The following is a 19,987-nucleotide window of genomic DNA, read 5'->3' on the forward strand; positions in this document are numbered from 1 at the left end:
TGTTTCGTTCATCCTTTTCTATTAGCTGCCAATTCCAGACAGTTTCTAAAGCCCACTGATGTTCTGTTCAGGACCTCGCGTGTCAGCCCTATGCCACTGTCCAGTCCAGACCTTCCTCCTGGTCATTTCTGCATCCCCTTAGCCTAGCCTGGGCCACAGCAACAGTCCCACAGAGGATTCCAATCACCCCCCCCCCCTTTGGCACCTGTATACCAAGATAAGTTTAATCAACATGATTTCCCATTTTCATGACACTTTGCTGTTCAAAAACATGCTATGCCATCCTGTTGATTTCTGCACAAAGTTATCAGATTTCAGTTTCTGATCACCCTTCCCTGACGCCAGCGATGGGCCTTCTCTCCTCGGCACCCATCCGCCCAGAGCAGCTCAGACATCCCACCTGCGAGAATGTGCCCTCCTGTCCCCACTCCCTGGCTGCTGCCCACCCTCCAGGAGCAGACAGAACAAAGGGGGTCCGGGGGTCCTCCATGGGGCGCTCTGCAATGTGGCCCATGTGCCCAACATATGCCATTCTCTGCCCACCACTGCACACTGGCCACTGCTCTCGTCCCGTCTCCACCATATAACGCTCACCCACATCTTTCTTTCTTTTTGGGAGTTGAGTTCCTTCACCAAAGCCCTATCCTTTCCATCTACTTATCTGAATCCTACTTAGGCTTCACAAGGCACCTTAAGCACAACTTCTTGCAAAGACGTCTCCCAGATACTTTACTGATCTCCTTCTCCAAATCGCAATTCCACACAACCTGCTGTTTTGCTATGTCCTACCACAAAGCATGCCTTGTTGCTTCGTGGCTACTGTGCCGGTCGGCGCACAGCTAAACCGCGAGCTCCGTGAGGGCTCGAACCACGCCTTAGAGCCGTCAATTGCCCGGAGCCGGCACCAACCAGGCATGCAAAGACTTGACGTAGGAAGCTACACTGACTAATGATGCTACTTCATAACAGATCAATGCTCTGCTGTCTTTGCATGCTAGACTAAGAGCAAAGAGGTTCGACGGCACTGCTCTTGATAATCTCCACCCAACTTTTATGGAACTATCCTTTAAATTAACTATCTTACAAGGTTACAAATCTATTAATTAAGCACGTGATCACTTCAAAATACGCCGAGGTGCTTTCAAAGAGTAATATGTCTTCATTTTGATAAACGGATGCCATGAGATATGGCCAGTAAAAAATGAACATATCTCCAACGTAAAGTAAATGTTGCTTTTAAGAAACCCTCCAAATCTACAAAATGGTAAAATTTTTTGCAATTCTAATTTTTACTCCTTCAAAATGACAGCACCATAGCCAACTTATAGTGGCGTCCACCCATATTCATTTTAAGAACAGTCTGTATACTCCTTGAGGAAAATCAGTAGAACCGTTTATAAAGGCTTAGCTACACGACGGTCCACAGACACTCGGGAGGACAGTTCATAGCGCCACGGTGCTTCCGACAGCGAACGCTCCTGCACAGCCCTGGGGCCGCCAACAGAAGCCAACACTGGACAGGTCAAACCGGAGTGATGCGATCCAACTTTCACATAATCTAACAGTAAAACACACGCACAAAGTTTTAAGTCACGTCTAACCAGCATTATTTAATAAGCCAGTTTCTGGCCCTTCCATGTCCATTTCTTTACGGCTATATTTTGACTCAACACATTACAAAACACTTCCTTGAATTGCCAAAACTCATTGTACTGGACCATCCTTTGTACCGAGTTTCTGTTTCAAGTTCCTCTCCAGTATTAATAACAATCCTGGATAACTCTTCGGTTGCCTAAATTAACCCCCAATGAACTGGGTACCCGTTTCAAATGTTACTTTCCAATCCCTTGCACGCCCAGGAACATCCCCATCGGGCACGAGCTTGGCCCCCTCTCTCCCCCAGACCACTCGGGCAGAACCGAGGCCTGAGGCCTTGGGACCCGAATGGGTGAAGTGAGATCCTGGCCCCGGGAAAGCTGGCATCTGTCCAGGGGAGAATAACTGCACAGCAAAAGGCCGCTCACAGCACCAGAATCACAGCAGGCTTCCGCCCACCCTCCGCAGCAGAACCCGCGTGCCCCTTCCTCCTGCGGTGTCAACCCAGGAGACCCCGGGCCCTGGGCAGGTGGCTCTGAGCAGGAGAGTGGGCTGCCCGGGTCGGAGGCAGAGATGACACAAGAAGAGGCGAAATGAGTGCTTTCGTGCCCAGCTTGCTTATCAAGAGAACCTGCCAATATCCTCCTGCTTTTCAGGTCCCGGAAAACAACAGCAACTGTGTTTTCAGTACATTCCCCGAGCAATACGAGGTGCTTTTCATTGATGATCTCAATTCCGTTTTCAGCCTCATGACTCTCGGTGCTGGCATTCTGCTGTCTTACAAAGGCGGGGACCGAGGTGTGAGGAGGCACGTGCAGGTGAGAACCCAGGTCTGGAGCACCTTCCAGCCAGGTGCCTTCTGCTCTGTGCACTCTCCTAGATGCACATGCCTCAAGCAAACGATGGCAAAGAATCAAAAGGAGACTTCTTTAGAAGTGCCTATGTATTTGCCTGGGCAATCCAGAAGACTCAGGCACTTTTCCCCCATAAAAATGAAGTCTTACCATGTGGGCTCTCTGGGCTCTGGGTCACCTTTTTCCATGGCAGCGCATTTCACATGCATTATATCACTTGATCCGGGCAATGACCTTATTATGGGTTAGATACTACAGACAGCCCATTTTAAAGATAAGGAAACTGAGGTTAACAGTTTACTCATATTAAAGCTTGCTAACATAACCATATTTATACGTTTAGCGCTCCACAAAGCCATACAGGATTAGCTGACTCTAGTGTGTGCTGTGTTCACCAACAGGAAGAATCCCTATGAGAGAGAAATCTGGACTGTCTGAGGGTCTTGGAAAGAAAACTGCTGGAGGTGATGCATCCCCAGGACCCAGGACGTGCGTGGTACACCGCAGGTCATCAAGAGCTACTGGTTGAATAAATGAATATATGTAAACACTGAAGCTGATAAAGTTGTGCCTCACACCAGACCTCCCCTGCCACCTCTTACAGGCCCTGCCTGGCTCACCCCGCCAACGCCCTCATCAGGCCCCACAGAGCACTCAGCATGAGAATGTGCTCACAGCAAATCACATAAATTCTGAGCTAAACTTCCAATGGAAAAGCCTGCCAGCCTCCCCAGCCAGAGGCTTAGATGATCTGAGCCCCAGAAAGATGAGCTCAAAGGACCTTCTAGGCCCAGAACTCACTGAAGGGACACGCCTGGGCCATGGCAGCAGCTTCAAAAACAACGCTCGGGGTTAAAGCGACGTTTGTTAACGCTGGCCTCCTCTGAACCTGGCTCACCCCGAGCTCCGATGAGTCAGGAGTCAAAGTCCTACTTCTGCCCACAGCAAAACACACCAAAATAGGTCTGGGTGGGAACTGGCCCCATCCCAGTGCCAGGCCAGAGCCACACACTAAAACATTCACAAATGCAGCCTTACTCTTCTGGCTGCTTCTCAAAACACCTTCTCTTATCTGCAGAAAGCAGGAAACGAATTCACAGTTTTGCCTGCGAACAGTTGGGAATCCAAAGCAAAGCGAAACAAGGGGAATTTCATCCAAGCACTCTGACCAATGAAGCACGGTTCTCAGCGACGGCTTATCTAACCACATAACCAACGTTCTTCGTTTGTTCTTGCATTTGAGGGACCAGGGCACTTCAGATCTCATTCTCTAATTGGAAAACTCTGCAAGGAAAGCACCGCTTTGAAAGAGAATTCAGTTAAAGTGGTGAATTAAATACTGAAGTATTCAAAGATGGGGAAAAAAAAAAAATTTTCATTCTGATGAAAGGAAGGTAAAATATACTAGGGCATATTAACCCCTACTGGCAACAACTTAATGAGAAGTATTCAAAATAGCAACAGCTTTCCCGCATAGGGAGTTCTTCCTACGGGCTCGGGATCTACGTTGGATCCTTGTGAGAAACGGAGGTAGGCACTTTAGGGACGTGAGGTTCAAGGAAACTAGTGACTTGCAAGAATGTGGAACCAAGTGCCTAGCTCCGAAGCTTAGTCAGTTTTAGGTGCGCTTTTGCTGAATCAGAATGTGCACTGATCCTTTAACCTTTTGCACTCGGATGTCGAGTGTGACTCAACACGGTTAGCATTAGAATAAAGGAATCGAGAAAAAAGCAAGCGAGTGCAAAGGGTTAAAGCAGGGGTTGGGAATCTTTTTTCTGCCAAGGGCCATTTGGATATTTATAACATCACTAGAGGCCTAGTGCACGAAATTAGTGCACGGTGTGGGGAGGGGGAGAGGGGGAAGGTCCCCTCAGCCCAGCCTGCACCCTCTCCAATCTGGGATCCCTCGGGGGATGTCTGACTGCCGGATTAGACCCGATCCCGGGGATCAGGCCTAAACCAGCAGTTGGACATCCCTCTCAAAATCCTGGACTGCTGGCTCCTAATCACTCACCTGCCTGCCTGCCTGCCTGCCTGGTCATCCCTAACTGTTCCCCCTGCCAGTCTGGTCGCCTTAACTGCCCCTCCCCCCCCCGCTGGCCTGGTCACCCCTTACTGCCCCCCCCCCCTTGCTGGCCTGGTTGCCCCCAACTGACCCCCTCTGCCGGCCTGGTTGCCCCCAACTGCGCCCCCTGTCGGCCTAGTCCCCCTTCACTGCCCCCCCTGCCAGTCTAATCACCACCAACTGCCTGCCCTGCTGTCCTGGTCACCTCCAACTGCACCCCCCCGCCAGCTTGGTCACCCCTAACTGCCCCCCCCTGCCAGCCTGGTCGCCTCTTACTGTGCCCCCTGCCAGCCTGGTCGCCCACAACTGCACCCCCCCCCCCCGCGCTGGCCTGGTTGCCCCTAACTGCCCCCCCTGCCAGCCTGGTTACCCCTCACTGCTCCCCCTGCCGACCTGGTCGCCCCAACTGCCCTCCCTGCCAACCTGGTCACCCCAACTGCCCTCCCTGCCAGCCTGGTCACCCCTCACGGCCCCCCGCTGGCCTGGTTGCCCCACGCAGCCTGCTGTTCAGTCGTTTGGTCATCCCTCACTAAGCCCCCCTGCCGGCCTGGTTGCCTCACACAGCCTGCTGTTCAGTCGTTTGGTCGTCCCTCACTAACCCCCTGCCAGCCTGGTTGTAGGCAGCCATCTTTGTGATGGTGTGATGGTCAATTTGCATATTACCTCTTTGTTGTATAGGATTCACGGGCCATACAAAAGTATTACCTTAAAAATTAGCCTGCTCTACAGCATGGTTGGACCTGGAGAGCATTATGTTAAGTGAAATAAGCCAGGCAATGAAAGAAAAATACCACATGATCTCACTCATTTATGGAAAATAAAGAACATTATAACCTGATGAATAAAAAGATAGATGCAGAGGCAGTAAAGCACCGAACAGACGGTCAAATTATAGCGGGAAGGCTGGGGAGTGTTGGGGAGGAGGGGAAAGAGATCAACCATAGGCCTTGTATGCATGCATATAAGCACACCAACGGACACAAGACTCTGGGTGTGGGGGTGGGATGAGGGCATGCAATAGGGGGTAAGGGAGGCTGGGGGAAGGTCAATGGGGGGGAAAAAAGGAGGTATATGTACTAATATATGTAATACTTTAAACAATAAAAAAATATATTAAAAAAATAAAAAGAAGGTCTGGAATAAAGACCTGGAGAAACTTGCCAGGGACAGGCTAAAAAAAAAAAAAAAAAAATTCAGCCTGCTCTATTTGGTCAAACATGTAATTAACTCACCCCTAATGCCTTGGCAGGGCCAGACCGAATGATTTCTCAGACCAGACGTTCCCCACAGCTGCTCTAAAGCTTTAAATCAAAGCTGAAGCTCCTGCCTTCGTGCTAAATGTCCACTGCACAGGGCATCTTTTTCAAAAGAGGGTAAGCTTCCCATCCCTCAGTTTTCAGGCTGAGGTACAAATCAAAATCACCTGGAGAGTTTTTAAACCATACCAAAGCCTGAGCCCTAATTACATTAGAACCTCTGGGGATAGAGCCTGAAAATTGGTATTTTTTTTTATCGCTCCCAAGAACCACAGATGTGTTGGGGCAAATGATCTCTACAAGCTTCTTGGGGACATCTTTAGTTCAGTTCTCAACTTGGACTGCTTAATAGAATCACCCGGGAGCCTTTAACAATTCTGATGCTCAAGTCGTATCCTGGAACCTCCAGGCTCTCTAAGGGCAGGATCCAGGCATCCGTGGATTGTAAAGATCTCTGGGTGATTCCAGGGTGCAGCCAGGTCTGAGCACCACAGCTTTTGCAGCCAGTCGTTTGCACTGGAAGCCAAAGCCTTCATTTGGACAGTGTTCCATCCACCGGCCGTACCATCACATCAACGATTAGTCTTTTTCCCATTCTCCCTGCCTTCTCTCTTAGCACCGGGCTCCCGAAGTTGGTGCTGACACCCCAAAATCTTCCATTTGTCAGTCACCTCTTAAGTGCCATGTCCACTTACAGGAAAGGCTGCATGACTCTCCCCTCTGTCCTTCAGATTCATTCCCACTATTGAATGATTCATCTCACACACACAAGCAACATTTGTCATTCTCTCATCACTTTCAATTTTTATCATCTCCACTTCCCCTTCTCTTATTAGCATTTTCAACACTGCCACTTCTTTTGCCCTCGTGGACAATAGGGGTCGATGCTATTTTGGGTGCGTGAAACGTAGGCACAAAGCTACAGGCTAAGGAAGCACCGTGTGGCTGAAACTAAACGGACTTCCTAGGTATCTGCCGTCGGAAGATGGTCAAGTTGGCGTCTTTTCCACTCTGGAAGGTAGCTTTGTTTACATGGATAACAGTTCATATGGAATCCAAGGCACACTTAAAAAAAAACCTTTATTGTTGAAAGTATTACATATGTCCCTTTTTTTCCCATTGACCCCTGATAGCCCTCCCCCGCAAAGCACACTTTTTGATTGACAAGGAAGATCTTCATGGTTGAGAAAAATCAAAACCTTTGTACATTTCAGTTCTAAACTTTTGAGTTTGACCTTCTCACATGGGGCACAAATGAGAAATTTTCTACACTGAAAGCAAATGATTTTTATCCAATAATAATATGTAAAAGAAGCAGCATTCACTTGGAAGATATTCTCTCAAAAGGCAAACCAGATGTTGACTAAGGCTTCCCTAAAACATATACTACTCTGGGCTACTAATGAATGGCCGGCAAATCTAATCCACATCCTCACCCTGCAAACCTCCCTCCTTCCACATGCATCATCAGTGGAAAAGTTCATAGTACCGAGAAAATGCATTTGCTTGACAAAGTACTTTCTGTAGTAGGTAAGACTTTGTTCATTACTTTGCTTTCCTTAATGCTATCTCAGATTATTTCTGCAAAACCATCAATGGAAAACCCACAGACAATGAATTCAGAGTCTATCATGGAAAAAGCGGATCTGATTTCCATACAAATTATAAGATAAAGTGTAGCAATAATTTACTCCAGTAATTTTTATGGGAAAGATCAAGAGTATCGATTTTTAAAATAAGGTCTCCACTAATGTCCTAAATTCATTTCAGTCCTCTTCCTAATAATTGGTGCTTGAGAAGGAATTTTAGGATAATATTTAAAAGTTAATTAAAACCAGCGTAAGCATTCATGTCAGTCAAGTCTGACCTCTGGTCTAGAATGCATTTAAATGCATGTCACCTTGACCTGTAACACAGCAATGTAAAAAAATTTTGGTCAATATAAATCAAGTGTACACTAATTTATACAGCAGGTTTCCTGGTATCTGAATCAACATTAGAAATCTAACCAGTATTTGTTATTCTATTATTGACAAAAGGAAGCATATTTAAATGATAACAAGTACTCATGGGTGTCATTTGGAAGTTAAATTGTTCCCCAAGGACAGCTTCTGTAAACATCTACACTTAAAGGTCATTTACCACCAAATTATGAACAACTGTTGCATTTATTAGCGCAGGCTCAATAGTTTGGAAGCTGCAGCCATCAATTTTTACTGACAATAAGATCTAATTGTTCACTAATAAACAAGGAAAACGGAGCTTTTCTATCAACTTTTATTCCCTGCACTATGATCACTTTTTAAAAATGGAGACACATCACCCTGGCTGGGTAGTTCAGTTGTTAGAACGTGGTCCTGATATGCCAAGGTTGTGGGTGCGATCCCTGGTCAGGGCACATACAAGAATCAACCGATGATTGTATCAATAAATGGAACAACAGATCTCTCTCACGGGCACTCTCTCGTTCTCTCTCTCTCTTCCTCCCTCCCTCCCTTCCTTCCTCTCTCCCTCCTTTCCTTCTTCTAACAAATAATAGTGTGGTGAAGGCCTGGGGAGGAGTCAATGGGAAAAGAGGGGACATTTGTAATACTTTCAACAACAAAGATAAATTTAAAAAATAAAATCAATCAATAATTTTTTTTAATGGAGACACAAATTTTCCATAGGTGTGCAGACAAAAGTAAAAAAAGTTCCAACTTCAGGAAGAACCAAACACAGTCTAAAGTAAATATCAAATAAAATATAAAAGCTTGTTTTGTAAGTTATGTTCATCTGAACTAAAACAAAAGGAAGAAAAACTACAATGTTTACTTACGGATAAAATGTATGTTTCAGTTTTAGAAGGATGTGTGATGGTTAGTTAATGTTACCATGGGGTAGCCAGATATTTGATGAAACATCCTGGGTGGCCGAAACCGGTTTGGCTCAGTGGATAGAGCGTCGGCCTGCGACTGAAAGGTCCCAGGTTTGATTCGGTCAAGGGCATGTACCTTGGTTGCGGGCACATCCCCAGTAGGGGGTGTGCAGGAGGCAGCTGATCTATGTTTCTCTCTCATCGAAGTTTCTAACTCTCTATCCCTCTCCCTTCCTCTCTGTAAAAAAAAAAAAAAAAAAAAAAAATCAACAAAATAAAAAAAGAAACATCCTGGGTGTTTCTATGAGGTATTTTTTGGTGAGATTAATATCTAAACCTTCAGACCAAGTAAAGCAAACTGCCCTCCATAATGGGGTGTCCCTCTTGGGATTTTGGAGGCAACATATTCGGGGTGTGCTACTCCGGCCCCTTTACCGAGTGACTAGAAAAGTTGCTCGTTTCTTTTGCGTTGGGCCCCTAACGGGAGAAGGCCCTGCAACAGGTCCAGGCTGCTGCGCAAGCTGCTCTGCCACGGGGACCAGCAGCTCAATCGATGGTGCTTGAAGAGGCAGTGCAGACAGGGTGCTGTTTGGAGCCTTTGGCAGAATCTATAGTGAATCACACGGCAGGTCCTTAGGATTCCAGAGCAAAGCCCTGCCATCCTCTGTGGATGGCTGCTCTCCTCAGAGAAACAGCTCTTGGCCTGCCATTGGGCCTTCATAGAGACTTAATGCTTACCTGTGGCCACCAAGTTGCCCTAGGACAGTGGTTCTCAACCTTCCTAATGCCGCGACCCTTTAATCCAGTTCCTCATGTTGTGGTGACCCCCAACCATAAAATTATTTTCGTTGCTACTTCATAACTGTAATTTTGCTACTGTTAATGAATCGTAACATAAATATCTGTGTTTTCCGATGGTCTTAGGCGACCCTGCTAGCGGTTCTCAACCTGTGGGTCACGACCTTTCTAATGCCCATGACCCACAGGTTGAGAACTGCTGCTGTAGAGCCTAAGACCATCGGAAAATACAGATATTTACATTACGATTCATTAACAGTAGCAAAATTACAGTTATGAAGTAGCAACGAAAATAATTTTATGGTTGGGGGTCACCACAACATGAGGAACTGGATTAAAGGGTCGCGGCATTAGGAAGGTTGAGAACCACTGCTGTAGAGGGATGCAGTGGGGAATGGCAGAGAGTAGAGAAGGTGAAATATGTATCTCTATGCCGTCTGTAACACTATTTCCCAATCATGTACGTATGTGCAGTAGCCTTTATGATTTTGAAGGGGGAAAAAATGTAGCAAATAGGCTTAAAAAAACTGAACCTGAATACACAGGTTGATATATACAACTTGAAAGTTGTAACAAGATCAGTTGGTTATAGGTAACTGCTACTTCTGAAGTACTTCAAAGTATTTGGGAAGAGTTTATTTTAAATAGCATAAAATAAGTATTTCTGGACTTCTGTTTACATTATTAGTTCACATTAAAGAGCTCTAAGAAAATTAAACTTCAAGGCAGTCCCTACTCAGAATAATAAGACGCAATCAAGAACATAGCCAGAGATACCATTCCTTGTGCTTTGCAAAAATAATCACATTTAATTCTCAAACCACCCTCTAAGGTAGGTACTAGCATTCTCTCCCCTTTTACAGCCGAGGAAAACAAGACATAGGAGATTAAGGAGCTTGCCCAAAGTCAGACTTGGGGCTAAAGGTTCAAAGCCAGACTTGAATGCAGACAGCATGAGTTCATAGCCTGTGACCTTCACCTGGAGGCTGTGTCAGCGTCTGCCATGAACGGGCGGAATAACATCAATAGGCGTTTGCCAACTGGCAAATCTTACCCAGGAAGCATCGGAGGTAAACAATATTTCATTTGATCTGCACAGGTTCATTTCTAACCACACGCTTGCCTCACTTTTGCGACAGTGTGCTCTGATTTGGACCAACTCACATCAAAGCAGAGGAAACAATGCAATGTGGTATCCTGGACCAGATGCGGGGACAGAAAAAGGGCATTAGTGGAAAAACTGGTGAAACTCCAACACAGTCTGGAGCTCAGTGAATGGTAATGTACCATGCTGGTTTCCTTGTTGTGACATTACAATGGTAGTGCGTCATGTTAACAATGGGGGAACTGGGAGAAGGGTGTATAGGAACTCTCATGACCAACCATGCAGTTGTTCTGAAAATCTAAAATTATTTCAAAATTAAAAGTTTATATTAAAAGAATGGATCAATTACAAAGTAAAAACTCCTGGGGGGAAAAAAAAAGATTAAAATGTATTTCTAGCTCAATGAAAACACATTCACTTCTGTCCCCAAATTTCTAAGCACCATCTTTGCACAAAATCCAATCCTCTTGTGCCTATTTCGATTTTTAAGGGAATGGAGTATTCCGTGTGTTAATGTTCAGGAATATTTTCAAACTGTGTTTCTTGTCCTTAAGCAACACAGCTTACAAATGTTAGATCTAATCACCCCGCATGAATGCCATGTTCATTATGCTGTGTGCTTACCGTGAGTGAGGCAGCGCGCCAGCTTTGTGTTTGCTACACAAAGGGCTCCTTCATCGCAGAGCCCACAATGGGTGACTGAAAGGTGCTGTTGTGGACACTGTGCTCTCACTGTCCTTCTGACCTTCTCCCACTGTGGTGTCTGTGGAGCTGGGTGGCAGGAATGACTGTCCTTCCCGGCTCCAGATGCCCTCTTAACTGTTTTCACTCTCTCTGGTTAGCCTATCCTTGCCATGCTGATTGGTTCACCTAGCCCTGGCCTCAGCCAATCAGCGCACAGGATTCCCCTGGGGGCAGGCTCAGTTGAGAAACCAACCTGAGATAATGAGAGATGAAGAGAGATGCACTTGTTCAGAGCTTCTGGGGGGAAATGTCCTTCCTCTCTTCCTCTAGATGTCATAATACAAACAAAAAAATTGTCTTTTAATCTGCAGCTTGTTACCATTTTTTCACCTGGTGGAAGCTACTCTGAGAATGAAAGCAAACAGAGAGGAGGGCCACTCTCAGGGAGCCAGGCCCCCTACCTCAACCTCCCACTCTCATTCTCACAAATGTGAAATGGCAATAATAATACTTCTTGCAGGTCATTGTTAATTCCAAGGCAATATCTGCATTGTGGTAATGTTAAGAACAACAAAAACAACTAGCATTGAGATTATATTGTAACAGGGAAGTGCTTGGTCTCTGTGACTCCATCTTGTTTAAGCCTGAGTTGTTCCCATGACCTTCGGGTAGTAGTTCCTGGGTTAGACATGCTCATCATGAGAAGACTTCTGCTTGGGGCTTGAGTTTTTATACAAACAGTCCCTCCCACTTTCCCTTCCCTTGACATAAAAGAAGCCTGAAGTCTGTACCTTCTTAAACTGGATTTAAGGATTAGGTCTCCCCACTTCTTGGTTTGAGCCTTCTTGATCAATAAACTTTTCCTTACTCCCACTCTGACATTTTGAGTTTTAGCCTTTTGATGCATCCGGCACACAGACTTTGGACCAGTAACAAGATAAAGGCATTGCTAATTTTGTGGTAAATTTTCATTTTGGTTATGTTTAAGAAATCTTTACCTGTCAGACAGCCATAGTGAAATATTCGCAGGAGAAATTATACTTTGTATTTGCTTTAAAATATTCCAGAATTTTTTAAAAAATGGAAAAATGAGGAGTGGTGAATAAAATAAAAATTGTGAAATACTGAAGGTGAGAAATGAGTAAATGGGGGCTCACAATATTGTTCTATTTTTGTATTTTAATCCATAAAATATGCAAACAATAATGATCCCTGTATATATCTCAATATTACGATCATGCATCCATGAAGCTGCCTTATGTATTGAAAAGCATGATACATCAAGTAATCAGTAAGAGTCCGGTTCCCAAGAAAGATACATTCACTTAAGCACATCACAGTTAAAACAAACCTGAAAAACTACTTCATTCAATGCCTTAATTTTTACCACTATGGAAAATAATATCTAATATATTCAAACTTTTGTGTTGTTACCGAAGTAGTAATTGCAGTTTTGTTGTTTGTAACCAACAGTGTGTCTGAAAATGGAAAACACTAGCCTGTACGGGCACCTAGGACTGCTTACCCTCTCCTCCCACGGGCGGTTCTCCATCCTCACCTAACGAGACCGCTCAGCCACATGGAGCTCCTTCCTTCCTGTAAAGTGTCTGCCATTTCTTCTCCTCCGGCCTCACACTTCTCCCTCTAGACCAGTGGTTCTCAACCTTCCTAATGCCGCGACCCTTTAATACAGTTCCTCATGTTGTGGTGACCCCCAACCATAAAATTATTTTCGTTGCTACTTCATAACTGTAATTTTGCTACTGTTATGAATTGTCATGTAAATATCTGTGTCTTCCGATGGTCTTAGGCTCTACAGCAGCGGTTCTCAACCTGTGGGTCATGGCATTAGAGAGGTCGCGACCCACAGGTTGAGACCCGCTAGCAGGGTCGTCTAAGACCATCGGAAAACACAGATATTTACGTTATGATTCATAACAGTAGCAAAATTACAGTTACGAAGTAGCAACGAAAATAATTTTATGGTTGGGGGTCACCACAACATGAGGAACTGGATTAAAGGGTCGAGGCATTAGAAAGGCTGAGAACCACTGCTCTAGATGCTCTACGAATAATTCTTTGCTCATGCAAGTTCCAGGTTTTACCTGCAGTCCTCCCTTTCCTCACTCCACCTGCTCTTCCTGGGAACAACATCAACTTGTACACTTTTTCATCTTTTATGCTGAGTGACCCCCTAGAGCCCTATTTCCAGCCCAGATCTTATATATCCTGAACTCTAAAATCAAATGGCCTCACCCGCCATGAAAAACTCAACAGGTCCCAGGTGAAATACGTCCCCTCCTCCCCGCCCCCCGAACCCCGCCCCCCCCCCTACACACACACAAACTTCAGTTCTTATTTGGTCTCTGGTACACACACCCATGGGAGTCACCCTACTGTCTCACATCGGATCACCAGACCCCGGGGATGCTTGCAGTCACCCCCTTTCCTTCCCAAGTTGCCTTAGCTCAGGCTCTCATCCTCTTCTCTCGGAAGTTTTGCAAACTTCTCTTAAATGATTAATGCTTTGGGGTCATCCTTCTAAATGCAAAGCTCATCATGTTACTTCCTTCCTTAAAATTCCCCCGTGACTTCCCACTGTCTGAGGGTGAAGTCCATCCTCCTCTGTAGCTGGTCCCTCCCACCCCTCTGCCAGGGATTACCCTGCTCGCTGATTTCCTTCTATCAGACTCGATCATTCACTACTTGTTCGGCAGGCAGGTCTCATTCTTGCTGTGTGACAGGCCCTGCACCAGGGCACAGCAGTGGGGACAGACACTGTCCTAGTTTCAAGGTGCTCAGAGCGGAGCAGGGAAACAGATACTAAAGAAATAAACTGGGGGTGGGGGCTGGGGAGCTTGGTGTGGAGAGAATAATCTCCGCATGAAGTAATATTTGACTTCATCGGCATTTTGTTACAATATCCTCTATTGTTTCTTTGTAAACTAAAAGGATTTAGAAGTTGCCTTTGTTTTTGGAGACTCTGGGAGTTCGAAATGCCTTTCTGCTGAGATGAGAATCTGCCCTGCACTTCTTCTTTGTAATTCACAAGCCCAGCAAAAACCTAATCAGATTTCAAGTCAGCATTCCTCAGCGCCCTCCATCCCCACCCCTCAGCACAACACCCTGAGGCAGAGCCCATTTGCCCTCTTCCTTCCTAACTCTTCCCTTCCCCACCCTTCTCTCTCTAACCCTTCCCTTCCTAACCCTTCTCTCTCTAACTTTCCCTTCCTAACCCTTCTCTCTCTAACCTTTCCCTACCTAACCCTTCTCTCTCTAACCCTAACCCTTCCCTTCCTAACCCTTCTCTCTCTAACCCTTCCCTACCTAACCCTTCTCTCTCTAACCTTTCTCTACCTAACCCTTCTCTCTCTAACCCTGACCCTTCCTTAACTAATCCTTCCTACCTAACCCTTCCCTACCTAACCCTTCCCTACCTAACCCTAACCCTTCCTTACCTAACCCTTCTTTACCTAACCCTTCCCTACCTAACCCTTCTCTCTCTAACCCTGACCCTTCCTTAACTAATCCTTCCTTACCTAACCCTTCCCTACCTAACCCTTCCCTACCTAACCCTAACCCTTCCTTACCTAACCCTTCTTTACCTAACCCTTCCCTACCTAACCCTTCCCTACCTAACCCTTCCCTATCTAACCCTAACCCTTCCCTATCTAACCCTAACCCTTCCCTACCTAACCTAACCCTTCCCTACCTAACCTAACCTAACCTAACCCTTCCCTACCTAACCCTAACCCTTCCCTACCTAACCTAACCCTTCCCTACCTAACCTAACCCTTCCCTACCTAACCCTAACCCTTCCCTACCTAACCTAACCCTTCCCTACCTAACCTAACCCTTCCCTACCTAACCTAACCCTTCCCTACCTAACCTAACCCTTCTCTACCTAACCCTAACCTTTCCCTACCTAACCTAACCCTTCCCTACCTAACCTAACCTAACCTAACCTAACCCTTCCCTACCTAACCCTAACCCTTCCCTACCTAACCCTAACCTTTCCCTACCTAACCTAACCCTTCCCTACCTAACCTAACCTAACCTAACCTAACCTAACCCTTCCCTACCTAACCCTAACCCTTGCCTACCTAACCCTAACCCTTCCCTACCTAACCTAACCCTTCCCTACCTAACCCTAACCCTTCCCTACCTAACCCTAACCCTTCCCTACCTAACCCTAACCCTTCCCTACCTTGCCCATCCAATGGGCTGGAAAGCCCTAAGGGCAGAAACAACATACTCCAATCTTTCAATCCTCCCCTCCCCCCCCCCCAACAGTGCAGGCTCACAGTAATGTTTACATGTTAAAAGGGTAAAAGATTCACTCTTTAATGTAAATGACGTTGTACATCGAGCAGAACTTTGTATAAACTTTCTGAATAACAACTGAGCAATAGTTACGAAAAGATAGGCCCAGCAGCACCACTTCCAGTTAATGTTCTACAGAACTCCTAGCAGGAGGCGTACAAAGCACGCACAGGGATGTCTTAGTTCAACATCTGACACAGCTGTCAAAAATCAGAAACAAATGGCAACGCCACGCACAGAGACCTGGATAAGCACACTACGGTGCGTTCCATCTGCGCAGGGTCCCTGGGCGCCTGGCGAGGAGGAGACAGACCTATCCCTCCTGACACCGAAAGAGATCCACAGGTGGAGGATGAGTTACAGTCAAATCTTGCCATTTATCCAAAGGAAGAAGCAGCATATGTTGTCACAGCACAAGGAGAAAAGTCACTAAGAGAGCGCTCCTGCTTATTATCCCCGAGGGCACGGGACACTGAATTTGTAAGAATGCGATATACTTCTTAACATTAATACACAAACATAATCGCCAATGTAAAAAGTTGCTTGTATACTAACGTATACGTTATTTCACCAACTTCTTGTTTAGGAAACGGAAATCTTTTTAAGTTCTGAGTTGCTGTTTTTTAAAAGATGAACTGTTTGTTATCCATGGCTATTCCCAACACCTACAAGAGACATGCTAGCAGGTACCCAGTTAACATCTGCTGAATGAATAAGCTGTTGTACAAGTATAAGACAGTTGCTCACAGGGAACAAAGTATCTAAAAGCTGCTTCACAAACTCACAAAGGACAATTATCACTTGCAGGTGGTATCTTAACAATATGGTTACCCAGCTAAATAAGTTAGGATTTTTTTTTTTTTTAAGCACACAAACTCTCATCACATATGCAATCTTCAAACTAACAAGTTTACAAAAAAAAGGGGGGGGGCTTTGAAATCAGTTTAGTTTACAACCTGGAGTCTGGCACGTTCCCGGCAATAATGCAGGTGATAAAAAGGTATTTGAAGATTTGGGAGGAAAACACAGATCCTCCAACAGAAGAAAATCAATAATAACCAATAAACCTTAATTTTAATCTACTCAGAAGTGCTTATTTGGGGAGGTAATTAACTTGTAGCTCAGACTACTGAGAACACCTTCAACTGAAGACCAACGTGCCCGCAAAGCAGCCTTATCTTCAGACCCTCAAAGAATGCCCCAGAGGTGGTGGGCCCTCCTGACTTGCTGGTGCATGTGGGCGCGGTGAGACAGCTGCAAACAGGAAAGACAGCCAAGGTTTCAGGCCTCAGGAAAAAGCTTCCAACAGTTCAAATTTAAGTTCAACTCCCACCCCTTTTAAAGGAAGCTACCGAATATTTAACCACATGTTAATTCATGGGAAAGTATTATCTATAAAAATAATGACCACCACAGAGCCCAACTTGTTTTGGGACACTTGGACCAATAGTCTACTCAATTCTAAAAACTCACATGCTCCCTGGATTTTTATTTTATTTTTTTCCAATCACCACAGGACTCCTAATTCTAAAAATTCCTTGGAGAGAACGATTTTAATCCTTCCTATGAAAATACCAGGTACCCAACAGCCTGTCACCAAAACCGGTAACTTGTGGAAGAGGAGAGGTCAAAATACTTGGCGGCTAAATCAGTGTAACAGGTGTTTAGCAAGTGAGTGAACTAGTAGTGAATAAAAGAACAAGCTGAACTCTCAGACTGCCCTCTGGAACCTGCTCCAAAGCCCTCCAGTTCTTTAACAACTGGAAATAAATTCTTCCAGGGTCTACCCAGCCAGAGGCACTTCTCCCCTCTAGCAATGACTGTCTGGAAAAAGATGTCTAAATCCACTGGGAAACCAACCACCTACGCTTTGCTTACTAAACTTGTTAGCCAAAGGTCCCAGGCCCTGGTCCCCGCCCTCCCGCCCACTCCTCCCCTGCGGCGGGCAGGGGCCCAGGTTCTCATTCCGCAGAGCGCACAGTCCCAGGTAGGGAACAGGTGCTCATGAAGTATCCGATTTAGCCTTTTCATGGCACAGAACGAGGGGGGCGGGGGGGGGACTTTGGAAACCATCTAAAAGCATCTCCTGTGTTCACTGTGGCTAATAACAGCAAATGATTGTTTTTAAAAATTAGCATCTCCCTCCGAATGAAACCCACAGGACTTGGAAGCCCGCATCCACCCGCCGCGAAGCCACCAGCGTCCGGGCAGGGGGAGCAGCTGGCTCGCGGAGGGACGCAGCCCAGCCGGGCTCGGGAGGCCGGGCGGCGGGCGCAGGGCAGCGCCGTGTCCGGGGACCCGACTGACTCCCTGGCTTCTGGCTCCCACACCCGGAGCGGGGCAGGGAGGTACGAGGGACGGAACCGCGGCACCCGGACGGCGGGCAGGAGGCGCCCGTTTCCTTGACAACCGCCCCAGGGCGCAGCCCTTCCTCTGGGCCGGGGGAGGGGAGAGCGCGCAGGGACCCCCGCGCGGGGACGGCGGCGGCCCGAGGGGCACCTCCCGGACTCGGCGGCCTCGGCCCGCACCCCGGGGCCCGCGCCTACCGTGTATCCCCGCTCCAGGTCACTCTCCTCGTAGCGAAAGGACGGGATGTAGACCTCCATGGCTGCGCCTGGCGGCCGGCGGACACAGAGCAGGGACGGCTCTCGGCTCTCGGCTCTCGGCCGCCGCTCCGCTCCGCCCCGGCCCGCCGCCCCGCCTCTCTCCCCGGCGCCCGCGGGACCCGAGGCTGCGCGGCGTGGACCCAGGTCCGCCGCGATCCCGCCGCCCGCGCGCTCCGGACGGGCTGACGCCGCACGGGGGGACGGGCGCGGGGGCGCGGGGCTGCGGGCGCCCGGGTTCCAGGCCTCAGGTCTGCGGAGACCGGCTGGGCCCGGAGGAGGCGGGGCCTGAAACCTGCGAGTCTGCAGAGCTGGGTGTGCGCACCTCCGCGCGGGCGCGGGGTTGGGCCGCGGGCGCTCCCTGCCCTTCGGCGGGCGCTGGGTTTGCCATTTGGGAAACATCACCCTGAACAGATTGCAAGACCGCGAAGAATAGAGAAGCGTGGATCTGCTTCATTTTGTGCTGGTTGGTTGAATTTTCATTTTAAACTCTCGGCTGGCAATAGCCGCGGAACCCTCCAACTTTTACCCAAACTTGTCTGTTTCCCTACGATTCTCTTCTCGTTCCGAGTTAGCCCGAAAGTCGTCTGGTCACTGAGACGAACGCTTGGGCTTCTTGCTCCGATCCTAAAATGCTGCCTCACCTAAGAACCTGAAAGTATCTAAAAGATGAAGTGATCCGTTACCTTTGTAAACTCCGAGTTTCTTCCTTAGCTTAGAGCACAGAGAATAGAAACTTGGAGGTGACTCGCGGGTCAGAGAAGTGACCTCATCTGCGGAGCTTCTTGAGTTGCAGGCAAACAGCTGCACCTAACTCTGCGCTTGAAGCCAGGGGGCCTTGCAACTAGGAAAGCTCTGAAGTCTGTGATGAGACCCTAAGCCCTGGAAAAGAGAACAGTCAGGCCCTTTGATTTAAGAGCCTGCACGGCGTGGACCCTGCAATGCCTTCTACGTTAGCCTCATCTGAAGACCCGTCCTACTCAACCCCTCGCTTGCAATTTGTGTCTGCCTCTCAGAACTCCATGCCTCAGCAAAGCTGTGCCCTGGACGAGACCTCCTTTCCTCTTTTCTTCTACTGGCCCGTTTGCAACCAAATAGCTCTATGGGCTCCACGCTGTCTGAGTCTGAAGCCCAGATTGTAGGGTCCCTTAGCCTCCGGTGACTGTCACACTGTATTGTGTGATTTATCTCCCTCAACCACTAAGTTTTTGGAAAGGTACCCTTAAAATACACGCGCACACACACACACACACACACACACACACACACGTTATTCCCTGCTTGCCATATTGCCTGGAACATTTTTCTTGAAAGCTTTAGATAAACATTTGAGGCCCAATACACGAAATTCATGCAATAGTAGGCCTTCCTTCCCCTGGCTGCCAGCACCAGCTTCCCTCTGGCACCCGGGACCTGGGCTTCCCTCGCAGCCCCGGCTTCATCAGGAAGGATGTCTGTTCTAATTAGCATATTACACTTTTATTATTATAAATTTAAATACTCATCTCTACAAAACCAATGGAATGCAGCAGGTATTTTACTATGCCATTGCATACCATGTCTCATTGAAAATTCCTGACAACCCCACAAGGAAGTGTTATGTGCAATAAGATTTATAAGGACTAAGAAGTAGTGTTTCTGTTTTTTTATTTTTAAAAAGAATGGCTCCTGATGGCAGAAGACCCAAAAACAATTTCAAGATTGGTTGAAACAGATTATTAAAGTCTCAGTGAGTAATGTAACCCACTATTATCCTATACTAGAGGCCCAATGCACGAAATTTGTGGAAGGAGCTTGGCCCCACCACTGCTGTCACTGCTTCATCCTGAAGGTCATCCAGAAGGAC

At 47.0% G+C, this 19,987-nt stretch overlaps 1 protein-coding gene across 3 annotated transcripts in view; it reads right to left on the reverse strand.

The window, feature by feature from the left end:
• SNX24 (sorting nexin 24) overlaps window positions 1-18,421 on the reverse strand; it is a 154,107-nt gene extending 135,686 nt beyond the window's left edge. For all 3 annotated transcript variants that reach the window (XM_054714962.1, XM_008141342.3, XM_054714963.1), the window contains exon 1: window positions 18,085-18,421. In XM_054714962.1, coding sequence (XP_054570937.1) covers window positions 18,085-18,144 — 60 coding nt within the window. In that variant the 5' untranslated portion in view covers window positions 18,145-18,421. The remainder of the gene's footprint in view (window positions 1-18,084) is intronic.
• Between the last annotated feature and the right edge of the window lie 1,566 nt (window positions 18,422-19,987).

The sequence above is a fragment of the Eptesicus fuscus genome, chromosome 4 (genome assembly GCF_027574615.1).
Source record: "Eptesicus fuscus isolate TK198812 chromosome 4, DD_ASM_mEF_20220401, whole genome shotgun sequence".
NCBI lineage: Eukaryota > Metazoa > Chordata > Mammalia > Chiroptera > Vespertilionidae > Eptesicus > Eptesicus fuscus.